This window comes from Pecten maximus, chromosome 8 (assembly GCF_902652985.1).
Source record: "Pecten maximus chromosome 8, xPecMax1.1, whole genome shotgun sequence".
Classification (NCBI taxonomy): domain Eukaryota; kingdom Metazoa; phylum Mollusca; class Bivalvia; order Pectinida; family Pectinidae; genus Pecten; species Pecten maximus.
This window is the reverse complement of record NC_047022.1, coordinates 27,883,588-27,903,545: the sequence shown is the minus strand read 5'-3', so window position 1 is coordinate 27,903,545 and position 19,958 is coordinate 27,883,588. Positions and strand designations below refer to the sequence as shown.

At 37.3% G+C, this 19,958-nt stretch overlaps 1 protein-coding gene across 2 annotated transcripts in view; it reads right to left on the bottom strand.

The window, feature by feature from the left end:
• Nucleotides 1–1,356: 1,356 nt before the first annotated feature.
• The window catches only part of LOC117333047 (fatty acid-binding protein, brain-like), a 30,100-nt gene continuing 11,498 nt past the window's right edge, over nt 1,357–19,958 (bottom strand). Inside the window, exons 2-4 of one of the 2 annotated variants that reach the window (XM_033892166.1) lie at nt 17,685–17,857; nt 14,749–14,910; nt 1,357–1,517 (exon numbers count right to left, since the gene is read on the bottom strand). In XM_033892166.1, the coding sequence (XP_033748057.1) occupies nt 1,467–1,517; nt 14,749–14,910; nt 17,685–17,857 (386 nt within the window). In that variant the 3' untranslated portion in view covers nt 1,357–1,466. The remainder of the gene's footprint in view (nt 1,518–14,748; nt 14,911–17,684; nt 17,858–19,958) is intronic. The other variant, XM_033892167.1, reaches the window with a different exon arrangement.

The following is a 19,958-nucleotide window of genomic DNA, read 5'->3' as shown; positions in this document are numbered from 1 at the left end:
ATAGTTTACATGGTATGTCTCGGTAAGGCTTCTACCTATATAGCTAGATTATTTCGAAATACTCGACTCATTGACGTCAACCAAATCAGAATCGTGTACATTGAAAGTTTATTTCAACTATTTAGCGGATATGAGTGGGATAAAGAAATATTCAACGATGAAATAGATAAAAGTATCTGATAACCAGAAAAAGAACTGGCTTTAAAGCCGATATAAATTTTGGGGGTATATCAGGATAAAGCACATACATGCTATGTTTCGACTGTCATGAATTATACATGTACATATGTACCTTGTTGGATATTCGTGAATGTCCAAAGTCAAACCAATGTCTATTTAACATGTGGCCTTCCGCACGATAATCATATCATCCATACCGGATTTAGAATCCGGTTATCTGGCATGAAAGCATGCTATTTGTAAGTTAAATCATTATTTTGTAGGAAACAATACGACGATAGATGACATGTGTGGTACAGGAAATAGTTCCTCTCCCGGAAACCTGATTCCACATCCGGGCTATCTGGTTTCCATTCCGGAACACCTAATTTCTAATGTAGAACATCTGACTGATGTAGCCTTGATGTCCACAATATCGTTTCCTTTGTAGCAATATTTTCTCTGTTTACGAATTTCATTAGATGTGAATCATAGTCTGAACTAATGACTAACATTATATTACGTCTTTCCTGTTTCTGTGAGTGTCACGTTCTATTCCACACGCTAATAGTATATATAGTTACCAACACCGCCATCAGCTTTATACAATGTAGTTACATGTAAATTAATCTAATTAATATATATATATATGCTCATTCTCACTATCTAACGACATTGCATAAGGGGTCACGTTCTAGATCTGATGACCTTTGTTATCACAGGGGCTTGGCACGATTTTCCAAATGATGGTCCATATATATATGTATTACCAGCCCCTGTGTTTGTTATATCAATATTTCACTTTCAGGTCGAATAATTAATTTTTCGAGCTCATCGATCTCATCCATTCGTCACATCATGCATCTGAAGTTAACCACTTCGGTACAGCATGTTAACAGTGTATGCTAAATGACGAAGAAATGACTTGAAACAGATTATGTGAGCTATGCACTCTAGTTATGCTATTTCGCACATACGATATTCACTTCCAAGATTCTGTAAGTAGTAATTAATTATTTGATTGGTTAATCATAAAGGTCATCCTGACGTGACCCCTTATGTGATGTCGTTAGACCATCTAGCTATTATTAGATTGATGTACATTTAAATAACGTAGATATTCTAAAAATAGACGCGACACTGAACAAACCTTTAAACATACAAAATGTATAAAAAAAAAAAAACGAAAGCAAACAATTTGAAATTAACAATATCTAATGGTTTATTGGAAAAAAACATTGAATGATTATGCTGTATGTCGTTACAGGTGCAAACATTGCACTATAAAATATATGATGTTCACGCCCTTACGCCTTGTTAAATTTCACCACGGCTGTCACTGAACCCACTGTCATTTTCTGTAAACAAAAAATAAAAGTTTTGAAGATGTTAAACTTTTAATATTCTTACGATCTATTCGGGTCACAAAACTATTGTATTACTAACTACACTTATCAATAATGTATACATGTATTATACATATATAACTAGGATTGTATTATACATATATAGCTAGGATTGTATCATACAGATATAGCTAGGGTTGTATCATACATATATAGCTAGGATTGTATCATACATATATAGCTAGCATTGTATTATACAGATATAGCTGGGGTTTTATTATACAGATATAGCTGGGGTTTTATTATACAGATATAGCTGGTGTTGTATTATACAGATATAGCTAGGATTGTATTATACAGATATAGCTAGGATTTTATTATATAGATATAGCTAGGATTGTATCATACATATATAGCTAGGATTGTATCATACATATATAGCTAGGATTGTATTATACAGATATAGCTAGGATTTTATTATATAGATATAGCTAGGATTGTATTATACATATATAGCTAGGATTGTATTATAAAGATATAGCTAGGATTGTATCATACAGATATAGCTAGGATTGTATCATACAGATATAGCTGGGGTTGTATTATACAGATATAGCTAGGATTGTATCATATAGATATAGCTAGGATTGTTTTATACAGATATAGCTAGGATTGTATTATACAGATATAGATAGGATTGTATCATACATATATAGCTAGGATTGTATCATACAGATATAGCTAGGATTGTTTTATACAGATATAGCTAGGATTGTATTCTACAGATATAGCTAGGATTGTATCATACAGATATAGCTAGGGTTGTATTATACATATATACAGATATAGCTAGGATTGTATTATACAGATATAGCTAGGATTGTATCATACAGATATAGCTAGGATTGTATTATACATATATAGCTAGGATTGTATTATTCAGATATAGCTAGGATTGTATTATTCAGATATAGCTAGGATTATGTTATACAGATATAGCTAGGATTGTATTATACATATATAGCTAGGATTGTATCATACAGATATAGCTAGGATTGTAGTATACATATATAGCTAGGATTGTATCATACAGATATAGCTAGTATTGTATCATACAGATATAGCTATGATTGTATCATACAGATATAGCTAGGATTGTATCATACAGATGTAGCTAGGATTGTATCATACAGATATAGCTAGGATTGTATCATACATATATAGCTAGGATTGTATCATACATATATAGCTAGGATTGTATCATACAGATATAGCTAGGATTGTATCATACATATACACTACAGCTTACGTGGACTTTGCGGTTTCCACGCGTCCGTCACGGACGTGGGCAGCGCGGACCCCACTCGCCCACCGGATATGGCATTCCGCGACGGTCCGTCATATATCGTGGACATCAGCTGACTGATACGGTATCCACTCGGCATCGCGGTATGTGACGATCCGCGATTAGTGGTGGGCATAGTTCAACTCGAGACACCGTGTTCCACGACGATCCACGATACGTGGTGGACATGCATTTCATTTTAAAGCCCGTGGTCCTTGTCGATCCGCGATATACAGTGGGTACAAGTTGTTTGCTGTTCATTTCTGATCTACACGAGTTATATCCCTTCGTCTTTCGGTAGCGGTAGTGGTATCGGTATCGTTTATCAGAATTTTGCATGGTTCCATGTTGGCGGTGTAGATAAGCCTTTATGATTCGGATGAAATTGAAGAACATTTCAAGTTTTATTTAAAGCTTTAGTCGCTTGGTCCATCAATAGCGTTATTATGGCCATATTAGAAACATTAAAAAACAATCGCAATATATTAAGCACCGTTAATATTTAAAGTAACTTAACATAAGCTGTTTCATCCATCCAGCATTCTCCATTGACGTATTCACGTTTTTAAAAAAATTATGCATTTATTTCATAAATATTGCATTCATTACACGACATTGAATTGGGAAAATAGAAAATACCACTGCGACATGAGAACAGCTTTACCAAAACTCATCAAAATATCTAAACTTCGGCATTTGAATCCTTACTCCGTTATCTTTTAAACATCGGTGTTATCATGTTATCAGGCTCCGACCATATTAAAATATGCGGAATATTGAATGTTGTGACAACTAGTTGTATATCTATTCTAAAGTGTACACACAAAAGAGCTGTAAATAACTGCCTATCTAGGTATCTTGTATACATGTAGTATCGTTAATGTGGTATCTAAACGGAAAACACAAAAATGAATTAAACATTACATTATTGCATCAAAAGCAGAATGGATTCAGAATGTAATTACAACATTACTACGGCCCTTTCTGCAATATAATTTACATGTACAATGTTTATATGCATGCCCTAAATGTACCGATTTATGATAACCATTTAATGTCTTTATATGTATCACGTATATTGAGTGCTTTGCATTCAGGTCCAATTATGGTTTCTGTTTCTATCACCAGTGTGATTTCAATGATTTGTATTCAATCATATTTTAAGTCATAAATTACTCATTGAATGCAACACTTTTTATGCGGCGTTTTGCATAAACATGACAACCATAACCGCTGATTTTCTCGGCAGCTCGTCACACGCAGATGATTCTATTTTAGCTGTCTGTCAATCAAACGGGGTATCTGACGGCATCCGCGAGTTTCATTGGTTAGAGAGAATGATTGACAAGACACTAAAGCTTGTTACACTCCAGTGATCTCTGACTCTGTCAATCAAACACTGTAGAAAGGCGTCCGTGAATTCCATTGGTTGTTGAGAATGATCGACAAGTCAGCGTACGTGCACATGTCTTCTCGTCAGCTGTAATAGCAGACGTAAAACCCCTTAAATAAATATTGAGAAACATTATCAAAAACTGCATCGATACATACCGTCAAAACTGATTATCTACCGGTTCTAATAGCATATAGGGATATATTCCGCACAGTGACGTCACGTGTGAGGTTCGCCCAGAGACCGTATGGCGATCTAGTACCTGGGGCAAGCTTAACCCCCGCTTATAAACACAGGTTTCTTTTTTTTAGCGTGAATAATGGCAGTTGACAATAACTGAAGTTGTTTTGTATTTATTTCAATCCATTTTGTGTAAATAGTTCAGATTTTAGCAGAATTGTTAGGACAGGGTTGAATTAGGCCTACAAAATCCAAATGATTATCTGATATTGATATGCTAGTGTAGTCGATCTAGAGTATAACATATTACAAAAAACAACATCAAAATATATTTTTCATGTAGGCATTGTATATAAACATGATACGGGGTGGACAGGGGGACGTGCGCGAATATATCGATCCATGATTTGAGTCATTGCATTAATAGTCTATTAAAAGTTTATTCTAGAGATGCTAATATTTTAGGCAACGATGTTGCACAATTTGTGATTTTCTGTTCCGACTCATCCACTCATCGGTTTTGGGTTACATGTCGTTTGTTGGAGAGCTCGAGCTAAATTATTGGAGATAGGAAAGTCTCAATGCACCTTCGATATCAGAGACGGGAATCGGTTGATCTGTGGAATAAACAATAAAAAAGTCCTGTCCTAGGACTGGTCATGATAATGTTATATGAATATCTAAACGTAGAAACACGGACTGAGATACATCCGAGTCCGTTTTATAACTGACGAGTGGCCAACACCACAAAGGCCAGAGACATGCAAACCGCGGCCACAGAGGCGTGTTAAAATAATAGCCCGGTAAATACCACATCTTAATTAACAGGTGTATCTCTAAACGCTAACATTTTAAATTTACCTGTAGGGCAGTTTGTTTTGATAGTGATTATATAAAAGGACTCCCAATGCCAAGAAGTGGATCCTTAACTGTAGGTAAATTTAATTCATTTATTCCTTTGGCGTTTCAGCCAATCTGATTTTACAACATATACAAAGACATATACATTAGCAATAAAAGATCGTGATATCACAGGTTCAACGGGATCAGACCGCTATTTAGGATATATATATAAACAAATGTAAACACGTGCCTGCAATTAATGCGAATAAGACAACGATAATGCAAATGTAACATTTGTATAATGTTCTATTATAACGGGCCATATATAACATGGAACATTTATATAACGTTCTATTATAACGGGCCGTATACAACATGCCACAATTATATAATGTTCTGTTTTAACGGACCGTATATAAAATGTAACTTCCCAATAAATGTGTATTATAACGGGCCGTAAATCATATGTAACATTTGAGCAATATTCTATTATAACGGGCCGTATAAAACATGTAACATCTCACTAAATATCTATTAAAACGGACCATATATAACATGTAACATTTATATAACGTTCTATTATAACGGGTCGTATATAACATGTCACAATTATCAGGGACGTATAATAAGATATGTCCCTGCAATTATATAATGTTCTGTTTTTAACGGGCTGTATATAACATGTAACTTCTTACTAATTTTCTTTTATAATGGGCCGTATATGACATGGCATTTGAATAATGTTCTTTTGGTTTGGTTTGCTTTTGTTTAACGTCCTATTAACAGCCAGGGTCATTTAAAGACGTGCCAGGTTTTGGAGGTGGAGGAAAGCCGGAGTACCCGGAGAAAAACCACCGGCCTACGGTCAGTACCTGGCAACTGCCCCACGTAGGTTTCGAACTCGCAACCCAGAGGTGGAGGGCTAGTGTTAAAGTGTCGGGACACCTTAACCACTCGGCCACCGCGGCCCCTTGAATAATGTTCTATTTTAACGGGCGATATATAACATGTAACTTCTTACTAATTTTCTATTATAACGGGCCATATACAACATATCACAATTAGATTATGTTCTATTTTAACAGCCTGTATATAACATGTAACATTTGAGCAATATTCTATTATAACGAGCCGTATACAATATGTAACATCTCACTAAATGTCTATTAAAACGGACCATATATAACATGTAACATTTATATAATGTGCTATCATAACGGGCCATATGCAATATGTAACATCTCACTAAATTTCTAATATAACGGGCCGTAAACAACATGTAACATCTCACTAATTTTCTATTATAACGGGCCGTATATAACATGTCACAATTTATAATGTTCTGTTTTAACGGGCCGTATATAACATGTAACTTCTTACTAATTTTCTATTATAATGGGCCGTATACAATATGTAACATCCCACTAATTTTATATTATAACGGGCAGTATACAACATGTAACATTTGAATAATGTTCTTTCATAACGGGCCGTATACAACATGTAACATCTCACTAATTTTCTATTACATTTGAATAATGTTCTATCATAACGGGCCGTATACAACATGTAACATTTGAATAATGTTCTATCATAACGGGCCGTATACAACATGTAACATCTCACTAATTTTCTATTATAACGGGCCCTATATAACATGTCACAATTATATAATGTTCTATTTTAACGGGCCGTTTATAACATGTAACTTCTTACTACGAACCTCACCTTACGACCACCCCGCTATTACGGGCACTTTTTTCAGTCCCAAACAAATTTTTCTCTTTATATCTTTGTATTGGTCGCTTCACTATTACGACCACTCCGCTATTCCGTATTACGACCACCTTGGGCAGTCCCAACGAATACTAATTAACGCTTATTACCCCCACAATTACGACCAGTTGTGTAAAAATTTACCTGGTGTGTAGCGAGCCGTGAACAGCTTACGGTAATGCGTGTCAAACTGGCCATTGACGTGTGTATACGTAATTATCGATCTTTTGTTTACTGACCAGTGTATCGACAGGTGAGTAGAATGGCTATTAATCTCTGTGAAATCTTCGCACTGACCGGAAGGTAAAGTAAACGTCCAGTCTTTCATTGTTCGTAACAAGACAAAATGTGCCGGGTTTTAGTTTGTAGTCCTTTGTTTACCGTTACGGATGATCGCCCTTCCTTGGTGGCGCTGTGACGGATTAAATACACAAGTGATCAGATTATCTATCTTGGCTTGAAAATTGTAATAACCGTACATTTGTTTATTAATTATGGTATTCAAATAATTGATTTGTGGCTGTTGGTCGTTTTAAGACCCGATTACATACAAGCGAGTAAAATAAACATAGTCACGTTTGATTTTGTTTCTTGTCAAGCGCAAGTATTTACAGCGATTTCGATGTTTTTGTATCAATGCCGAATAGGGTCTGTAGATAGGTGTTATTAAAATTAAAAAAAAAAAAAAAACATGTTTGGTTTCAAATATTTCGCTATAATTATTCTATTCTTTCTAACTTCATTTCTTTTTTCGCTCATGATGGCCACATCACGTTAACGTAACGAGTTATAACTAAAAAAGAAAATTGAACTGATTCAATGTAGCAATGGTCGTAGCCAACGACAACTTGCTGAACAGTTTGGGGTCGGCAAAACACAGGTCAGAGCATCTTGAAAAGAAAGACAGAAATTTTAGAAGGTTATGAAGAAAATAAAGGAAATGATAGACACAAACAATTGTCTTTGTTTTTATTTAAAGTTAAGACTATGGCATGTATTTAGCCAAATCTATACAACTTGCACCTGAGTTCAGTCAATTAAGAGTACGGTTCCTGATGGTCTAGCTCAAATAAGTCCACCTCGGTATTGAGACCACCTCGCTATTAAGACCACTTTGACCCGGACCCCCAGGTGGTCTTAATAGTGAGGTTTCACTGTAAATTTCTTTTATAACGGGCCGTATACAACATGTAACATCTCACTAAATGTCTATTATAACGGGCCATTTATAACATGTAACATTTATATAATGTTCTATTTTTCTGTTTAAACGGACCGTTTATAACATGCTAATTTGCTATTGTAACGGGCCGTATACACCATGTTACATCTCACTGATTTTCTATTGTAACGAGCCGCATATAACATTGAACTTTTTACTAATTTTCTATCTACTGGTGTAATGGGCCGTATACAACATGTAACATTTGAATAATGTTCTATTTCAACGGGCCTATATAACATGTAACTTGCTACTTTTCTATTATTACGGGCCGTATACAGTGTAGGACAAAATCCCCCCCCCCCCCCCCCGGGCATTAGCCCCCCCCCCCCGGACAGAAGCCCCTTCTTTAGAAATTTTGCTGGTATACTTTATATAAACCTGTACTTTTGAAAAACAGAAACTATATATATATATATTGTTGTTTTTATCTCTGAAATTTGGAGAATAATTGTGTGGAAAATTAAGGTCTTTGGTTCAATGTCTGTGGTTAAACCAGAGACATATATACAGATATATGTCTCTGATGTATTCTGTTATTAATACGTACACATGAATGTATATTTTAAAGGTATTCTTAAACATTTTCATCACTTTTATTGTTAGTCACCTTTGAGTCCCATGTATACGTATACTGAAACAGACTATACCTACATTTTCCACATGTAAACTCAGGTAATGTTTATATAGCAAAAACAACATGTTGGTTGAGTGGGAATGAACCGTGTCAACTCACCAGCAGTTATCGGCGGGTTCCGATTAGAACACCCGAAAGAACAGATACCTGTGGTGCTGTGACAGAGGTACGGACAAAAGCCCCCCCCCCCCCCCCCCCCCCCCCGGACATTAGCCCCCCCCCCCCCCCCCCGACATTAGCCCCTAGGACAAAAGCCCCTCCGGACAAAAGCCCCTTCACACTAATCAAAAAGTGGACAAAAGCCCCTTCATAAATTTTTTTTAAATTTTTTTAATGATTTTAATTGCTACATATGCATATGTCATCAGTGGCTTCGGCAATGTAAACAACCGGTTCCAACAACAACTACTTGAACTGTTACATAAATAATAAGCTGTTACACAGTTGTTTGGTAGGTTTTTATTGATGTTGTGTTCTCCTGGAAAGAAATATATCATGGCTTCATTGTTTCTTTGATTTTAATCATTCCTAAAATTAAACTTTTCTTATTACAACGCAGAGCAACATGTTTGGTTAGGTACTTATTATATTATAATTTGAGACACTGCAAATAGGGATCAAATGTTTATTGCTTTTGTAGGCATTTCTTTGATTATCAATATTTGCAGTATATTAATTAGGAAGTCAAAAATTATGTGTAATCAGTAACAATATGTTCATCATGGAGAGTTTCCTGAATTTTTTAGCTTACTTAATAATATAAAGTTTGAAAAAATAAATTATGATGTTTATCCACAGACATATAATGCTACACTGACATTGAACCAAGGACCTTCATTTTCCACACAATTATTCTCCAAATTTCAGAGATAAAAACAATATATATATATATAATTTCTGTTTTTCAAAAGTACAGATTTATATAAAGTATACCAGCTAAATTTCTAAAGAAGGGGCTTCTGTCCGGGGGGGGCTAATGTCCGGGGGGGCTTTTGTCCTAGGGGCTAATGTCCGGGGGGGGGGGGGGGGGGGGGGGGGGGCTAATGTCCGGGGGGGGGGGGGGGGGGGGGGGGGCTTTTGTCCTACACTCGCTGTGAAAGGCGTGACGACCATGTCGACCGTAATTTCACACCTGATTATTGTGAAATGGTATACTAACCCACTCACAGTCGAGTACACTTTTATGTCTATATGATTTGTAATCAGTTAAGTTAAATAATATCAAGAAAAATATCAGTGATAGTTCGCCATGTTGATAAGGGTTATCGGATAGTAGTAAATGGTCTGATGTGATTTTGTTTCGCATTTTCAATCATTTAAAACAGTAAAATATCTATTATATATACGTTGTTGTACTATAGCTGTCTTCTGCAAATTTGGTTTATGAAAATGGTATATGGTATGCAAAATTATTAAAAAGGAATGAAATGAGATGAATTCAAAGTTCGTATAAAATAGAGGTAAAGATCATGTAATGTCGGAGAATACAGATAAGATAAAGGTAATTTCGGAGAACACAGGTAAAATCCAGGTAAGGTTTAGGTGAAGACTATAATGACTGTCACAACATACCTGCGCGTAACTTATTTTTAAGCAGTGGGAGAAAGGAGACCCTCCCCCCCCCCCCCCCCCCCCCCCCCCGGCAGTAATCCAGACGATTGTTCTCACCTTGTGGGTCAGTCACCCGTGTCGACAGATTCACAGCTCTAGCTCGTTTGACACACCAAGTCGTCATAGCAACCGCTGCGAGGTCTTAGCCCCAGGCATTTACCCGTTCAACTCAGTTTTTGTAACGGTATTTTGCTTTCCTATACAGCGAATTAATTAATGATTATAGACTGGTCTTGCTTTTGTTTCAAACTTAAAGCAGATGATAACTATTAAATCAGCAAATTGTATTCCGTAGTTAGTACGTAAGAACCCATAAACATACATACATAATGTACGTAACCAAAATATGATTATTATTGATCAGATCATAAGTAATATACGGAAAGAATATCTGTAATATAGTTCACATGAAATGAAATTTAGATATATATATTTTTAAATAAAAGGTGGTTCACACAGACATGGGCTCGTAACGATGACGCATTAAAAGAATTTATCATATAACACAGTATCAACTGATATAAGCACATCGTTTACTTTGCTTTTTAACTTCCGTAACATAAAATACATTAATACAATGGTGTACACGCAAATTACATAAAAGATATTTACGAGTGTTAATCTGCGATTATTAGATTATTTAGAATTAAAATTATTATGTTACGTTCTGCTAGTAGATTGTCCCCATTAACTTAAAGTATATCTCACCAAGTCACATGATCATCCTAAATTTTCTTCTACACCAACGACAAAGTAATTTTGTGATATGGGTATACTTATAAGGGAAAGCATCGTAGGTTTACTTCATTGTGATTTTTTTCCGATGTTAACTTAGACCGCTAAACCTACAATAACATTTCAAAAAGGACACGTACAACAAATGAAACATCGGATAAAATGCAATGTATTTACATACACATGAATTATATAAAGGCGTGCTGTGATTGATGCGAACTTTGAAAATATATTCAAACAGAAACCCCTAGGTCTATGGTTCAAAGCACGAATCATTCTACCGCCAGAAAAATGAAAGGGAAGAAACTCTTATACATCGGAAGGACATCCTGCCTTCGACCGTGATAAGAAGGCACGGTAAAGCAAGCATACCCCAAACAAATGAGCGAGCCACGCTATCTAGCGTTCCTCGACGGATCGCGCTGTTCCGTGGACATACACGGCATCCGGCGGGCCACGATATCCAGTGTTCCTCGACGGGCCGCGCTGTTGCGTGGACACCCACGGTATCTGCCGATCCATCACGAATCGCGGAATCACGTGGACACTTTCGTCCACGCATGTCCACTAGTGGACATTGCGTGGGCAGTCCACCGTGGGCGCGTGGAAACCGCAAAGTCCACGTAAGCTGTAGTGTATAGCTAGGATTGTATCATACATATATAGCTAGGATTATGTTATACAGATATAGCTAGGATTGTATCATACATATATAGGTAGGATTGTATCATACAGATATAGCTAGGATTGTATCATACATATATAGCTAGGATTGTATCATACATATATAGCTAGGATTATGTTATACAGATATAGCTAGGATTGTGTCATACAGATATAGGTAGGATTGTATTATACATATATTGCTAGGATTGTATCATACAGATATAGCTAGGATTGTATTATACAGATATAGCTAGGATTGTGTCATACAGATATAACTAGGATTGTATCATACAGATATAGCTAGGATTGTATTATACAGATATAGCTAGGATTGTATCATACATATATAGCTAGGATTTTAACATACATATATAGCTAGGATTGTATTATACAGATATAGCTAGGATTGTATTATACAGATATAGCTAGGATTGTGTCATACAGATATAGCTAGGATTGTATCATACAGATATAGCTAGGATTGTATTATACAGATATAGCTAGGATTGTATCATACCTATATATATAGGATTGTATCATACAGATATAGCTAGGATTGTATCATACAGATATAGCTAGGATTGTATTATACAGATATAGCTAGGATTGTATCATACAGATATAGCTAGGATTTTAACAGACAGATATAGCTAGGATTTTAACTTACAGATATAGCTAGGATTGTATCATACAGATATAGCTAGGATTGTATCATACAGATATAGCTAGGATTGTATCATACAGATATAGCTAGGATTGTATCATACAGATATAGCTAGGATTTTAACAGACATATATAGCTAGGATTGTATCATACAGATATAGCTAGGATTGTATCATATAGATGTAGCTAGGGTTGTATTATACAGATATAGCTAGGATTGTATCATACAGATATAGCTAGGATTGTATCATACATATATAGCTAGGATTGTATCATACAAATATAGCTAGGATTGTATCATACAGATATAGGTAGGATTATGTTATACAGATATAGCTAGGATTTTAACATACAAATATAGCTAGGATTGTATTATACATATATAGCTAGGATTATGTTATACAGATATAGCTAGGATTGTATCATACATATATAGCTAGGATTGTATTATACAGATATAGCTTGGATTGTATCATACAGATATAGCTAGGATTTTAACATACAGATATAGCTAGGGTTGTATTATACAGATATAGCTAGGATTGTATCATACAAATATAGCTAGGGTTGTATCATACATATATAGCTAGGGTTGTATTATACATATATAGCTAGGATTGTATTATACATATATAGCTAGGATTATGTTATACAGATATAGCTAGGATTGTATCATACAGATATAGCTAGGATTGTATTATACAGATATAGCTAGGATTGTATCATACAGATATAGCTAGGATTGTATTATACAGATATAGCTAGGATTGTATTATACAAATATAGCTAGGGTTGTATTATACATATATAGCTAGGATTAGGTTATACAGATTTACAGATGTACATGTACATAAGCTAGGATTGTAGCGCACGGCTCGTGTTGTATCTTCCTGTAATAAAGTGGACGTTCATATTGGCAATAACCTTAATCCGAATGCAGTATAATACTCATATTGACATTTCAACTCCTTACATTAACGAAACAATTAATTACGACAGAAAATTGAATAAAACATATCTCCAAGAGCCTCTCGAGAGCAAAATAGCCAATACCGCGTGCTCCCTTTCCCGCGACAGACACTTTTCTTGCACTTTCACCTGGAGTGGATATTTTAAAATAAAGTCCATTGACAACAACTGTCGTAAAAAAAAGCATTTTATTATGAATCAGGTCAAGTCTTTTCATCTTTTGTTCTTGTCTTAAGTGCAACAAAATCACGTTACAAACAACTGTGCTTATCATAAACGACACTGTGTGATTATAACGTCATACTGCGGAGGTATGCACGTTGGGTATCAATGCGGTTGCCATGAAGAAAAAAACATATCGTGGTCCAGTTAGAAAATGTGCATGTATTTGTTGAAACTGAAGAAGCGTCTTTTAATATTATGTTGCACGAGAATCGGGATGCATGCTTGATTTTGCTGACAGACTACACTCTTACGGGTACGAATGGTCCTTCTCTAGAGATTTCGCGTCGGCATATGCATGATGACAGTCATTACGTTTTCTACGATTTCTCGCCCAAACGAGAGTAGAGCGTGACTTAAATTGTTTGTTCATAATGTTTAAATTTCACACATAGATATAATAATTAATCTATAGAATACATGTTCCAGTCTGAATACTGGAACCCATCCTTAGTCAGAACGCCAAAATTCAAATTACGACGTAAAATCGATCTTCTGATAATTAATTACTCTAGAACGAAATCAAACACCATGTACCACACGTATACGACCTGTTCAAATTAAATTGCAACTCTGAGTTTCCGCGATGTTGGCCCTAGTACCACTGACGAGTTGTACATATGTATAAGGATGAGACAGCTGTACGGTGTCCCTAGTACCACTGACGAGTCGTACATATGTATAAGGATGAAACAGCTGTACGGTGCAGTTTAATTCTATGTTCACCTAACGCTGTATTTATATTTACTGAATTCATATTCCAAAGTACTTTGGTTTTGTATTTTGAACATGGGACGTATTGAACTTCGGTATCAAACGTCACGACAAAGTCAGGCATACTTACCGAGACTAGCTCGTTTCCTGACACCTCTCTCGGTACCAAACGTCACGACAAAGTCAGGTATATACTTACAGAGACCAGCTCGTTTCCTGACACCACTTTCGGTACCAAACGTCACGACAAAGTCAGGTATACTAACCGAGACCAGCTCGTTTCCTGACACCTCTCTCGTGATCACGACAAAGTCAGGTATACTTACCGAGACTAGCTCGTTTCCTGACACCTCTCTCGTGATCACCACCTTCACATCACCGGCCGTCTGCACCTCCGACATTTTGTCACCGTCCATACTCACACTGCACTATAACAACATTTAACCATTGTTTAGTCCGCACATTACATAAATATATTGTCAGCCATATCGATATCATTGTACACAAACTTTATAGTTAACATCAAAATCAGCGACAACAATCGAATTGAACAGCAGTGCATAATCACACCCAAACACTTAAGAGTCCAGACACCAAAACAACGTCTGCCGCACATTAGTGTTGACACCAAAGCAACGTCTACCGCACATTAGTGATTAACACCCAAACATCTAGAGTACAGACACCAAAACAACGTCTACCGCACATTAGTGATTAACACCCAAACACCTGGAGTACAGACACCAAAACCACGTATACCGCACATTAGTGATTAACACCCAAACACCTAGAGTACAGACACCAAAACCACGTCTACCGCACATTAGTGATTAACACCCAAACACCTAGAGTACAGACACCAAAACAACGTCTACCGCACATTAGTGATTAACACCCAAACACCTAGAGTACAGACACCAAAACCACGTCTACCGCACATTAGTGATTAACACCCAAACACCTAGAGTACAGACACCAAAACAACGTCTACCGCACATTAGTGATTAACACTCAAACACCTAGAATACAGACACCAAAACAACGTCTACCGCACATTAGTGATTAACACCCAAACACCTAGAGTACAGACACCAAAACAACGTCTACCGCACATTAGTGTTTAACACCCAAACAGTTAGAGTACAGACACCAAAACAACGTCTACCGCACATTAGTGATTAACACCCAAACACTTAGAGTACAAACACCAAAACAACGTCTACCGCACATTCGTGATTAACACCCAATCATCTAGAGTAGACACCAAAACAACGTCTACCGCACATTAGTGTTTAACACCCAAACACCTAGAGTAGACACCAAAACAACGTCTACCGCACATTAGTGATTAACACCCAAACATCTAGAGTAGACACCAAAACAACGTCTACCGCACATTAGTGTTTAACACCCAAACACTTAGAGTACAAACACCAAAACAACGTCTACCGCACATTAGTGATTAACACCCAAACACTTAGAGTACAGACGCCAAAACAACGTCTACCGCACATTAGTGATTAACACCCAAACACTTAGAGTACAGACGCCAAAACAACGTCTACCGCACATTAGTGTTTAACACCCAAACACTTAGAGTACAGACGCCAAAACAACGTCTACCGCACATTAGTGATTAACACCCAAACACCTAGAGTATAGACACCAAAACAACGTCTACCGCACATTAGTGATTAACACCCAAACACCTAGAGTATAGACACCAAAACAACGTCTACCGCACATTAGTGTTTAACACCCAAACACTTAGAGTACAAACACCAAAACAACGTCTACCGCACATTAGTGTTTAACACCCAAACACCTAGAGTAGACACCAAAACAACGTCTACCGCACATTAGTGATTAACACCCAAACATCTAGAGTAGACACCAAAACAACGTCTACCGCACATTAGTGTTTAACACCCAAACAGTTAGAGTACAGACACCAAAACAACGTCTACCGCACATTAGTGATTAACACCCAAACACCTAGGGTATAGACACCAAAACAACGTCTACCGCACATTAGTGATTAACACCCAAACACTTAGAGTACAGACACCAAAACAACGTCTACCGCACATTAGTGTTTAACACCCAAACACTTAGAGTACAGACACCAAAACAACGTCTACCGCACATTAGTGTTTAACACCCAAACACTTAGAGTACAAACACCAAAACAACGTCTACCGCACATTAGTGATTAACACCCAAACACCTGGAGTACAGACACCAAAACAACGTCTACCGCACATTAGTGTTTAACACCCAAACACCTAGAGTACAGACACCAAAACAACGTCTACCGCACATTAGTGTTTAACACCCAAACACCTAGAGTACAGACACCAAAACAACGTCTACCGCACATTAGTGTTTAACACCCAAACACCTAGAGTACAGACACCAAAACAACGTCTACCGCACATTAGTGATTAACACCCAAACACTTAGAGTACAGACACCAAAACAACGTCTACCGCACATTAGTGATTAACACCCAAACACTTAGAATACAGACACCAAAACAACGTCTACCGCACATTAGTGTTTAACACCCAAACACCTAGAGTACAGACACCAAAACGTCTACCGCACATTAGTGTTTAACACCCAAACACCTAGAGTAGACACCAAAACAACGTCTACCGCACATTAGTGATTAACACCCAAACACCTGGAGTACAGACACCAAAACAACGTCTACCGCACATTAGTGTTTAACACCCAAACACCTAGAGTAGACACCAAAACAACGTCTACCGCACATTAGTGATTAACACCCAAACACTTTGGGTACAGACACCAAAACAACGTCTACCGCACATTAGTGTTTAACACCCAAACATCTAGAGTAGACACCAAAACAACGTCTACCGCACATTAGTGATTAACATCCAAACACCTAGAGTAGACACCAAAACAACGTCTACCGCACATTAGTGATTAACACCCAAACACCTGGAGTACAGACACCAAAACAACGTCTACCGCACATTAGTGTTTAACACCCAAACACCTAGAGTAGACACCAAAACAACGTCTACCGCACATTAGTGATTAACACCCAAACACTTTGGGTACAGACACCAAAACAACGTCTACCGCACATTAGTGTTTAACACCCATATACACCTAGAGTCATTCGTCTATCAACATCATGAAATAATCATGAAATTTCACAAAGTCCTACCTTAAGGTCTTGGCCGGTAAGTGACTTTGAATCGAATTCCTCTCCGAGTTTAAAGGTCGAGTCCTTAACAGTGTCTCCGACTATGGTTTTGATGGTCCAGCTGTCCCCGGATTGGATAATTTCCATGGAAGGTCTGCTTTTCCTGGCCACCTCACGCAGGGTTTCAGGGACACCTGTTACGTAAAAATAGAGACTATTACATGTCGCGCATGAAAAGCATAGCGCCGAAAACGTGAAAAGTACTCTCTAAGAAATGCTTCACACTTTCGAAATATTAAGCATGGAAACTTATTTCTAAATTTGAATATCAATTTTGCATATGACTAAATTTTTGAGTCAATATGACATACTCCCTTAACCTCGTACAAGATTGGTATTGTTAGGGTTTTTTCAGTCTCCTTGTTTCACCAAAAGTTTGAAACAAAATGTACATTTTCCTGGAAACTGTAACAGACCACAACTTTCTCTGTATTTTCCTCAAGGAATCTGTCATTCACGATTTTATCCTCTCCTTGAAAATTATATAATTTACAGTAAACTGTGATGTTTGTTATATCTAAGTTATAGTTAATATTCCTGCTCTTGAACTATCTATTTGTTCGACTAAAGATAATTCTTCTGTCAATAATTCTGTGGACAAAAGATACAGTTTTGTACATGATCTTGATTTTTTTAAGCTTGAACATTGCAGCATGAAAAGGAACACAGATCACTTCATGCTTTATCAATTCCAATACAATTTTGCTAATGTATTCCTTGCTTCACCATATTGCTGTTGATTTTTTAAAAAAAGAATTCGCACACTACCTGTAATTGTTCAGACACGAGAAAATGTAAAGATTTGGTTTGGTTTGGTTTATTTTGTTTAACGTCCTATTAACAGCTAAGGTCATTTAAGGACGGCCTCCCGTGCGTGCGACATGTATGCGTGTGGTGAGTGCGTATGTGTGTTTTGGGAGGCTGCGGTATGTTCGTGTTAAGTCTCCTTGTGATAGGCCGGGACTTTTGCCGATTTATAGTGCTAACTCATGTACTGAAGCATAATGCCGAAGACACCCAGCAGCACACCCCACCCGGTCACATTATACTGACAACGGGCGAACCAGTCGTCCCACTCCTAATATGCTGAGCGCTAAGCAAGGAGCAGCAACTACCATTTTTAAAGACTCTGGTATGTCTCGGCTAGGGGACAGGGCCCAAAACCTTCCTCACAGGGGCGAACGCTCAACTAAAGGCCAAAAGTGAGGCATTGTCAAGGGAGATATTAGGAAGAAGAAAGTTGTTCAGAAAGAAGAGAAAAGATAAGATCCCAAATTTAGTCGCCTCTTACGATCATGCAATGGGGGCAGCAGGTACAATTCTTACGCCCTACATGCAGGGCAGGAAAAAAAAGAATCCTTCATGCTACTCAAATTAGATATCCGTGTTTTATTATTATTTAATTCATATATAAACAATATTAACAAATGTATATATATTTAATTGTCTAAGGCTGGCTACCATCATCAACGTGTACATGTGTATGTAAAGAATGACCCCTCTGAATTTTAACACTAACGTATCTACAGTAAGACGATACCTTCTTTTTTTTTAACGTCCTATTAACAGCCAGGGTCATTTAAGGACGTGCCAGGTTTTAGAGTGGAGGAAAGCCGGAGTGCCCGGAGAAAAACCACCGGCCAACGGTCAGTACCTGGCAATTGCCACCACGTAGGTTTCGAACTCGCATCCCAGAGGTGGAGGGCTAATGGTAAAGTGTCGGGACACCTTAACCACTCGGCCACCGCGGCCCCCAGTAAAACGTATACATCCGAGAGAGAATAAAGTATCGGGACACCTTAACCACTCGGCCACCGCGACCCCCAGTAAAACGTATACATCCGAGAGAGAAGCGCACAACTAAAGTCTCATTTCGTGGATCACTTCAATAGTTTTGAGACCGAGGCTGGTCTGGTATTCTCTGCTGATCAAAATACTATATAGAAGTTTTGGTTCTTGGAACCATTGTTCTTTTGGAACTAATACAGATGGTCGATAGTTATGTAATTAGATGTACCATGATACCAGAACATTGGGGAAGATACACATACTTATCGTGTAGTCGTTGGACTCGCTGTATAACGACAAACGAATAGTTCTATAGCGAACAGGTGTTCTCTTACGACGTACATTAGGTAATTAATTGAATTGTTGGATGATGCTATTGATGTCGTCCTTACTAAGGTGGAGTTCGTAATGATACGGCTGTTCACTAGTCTATGGGACGTATTGTCT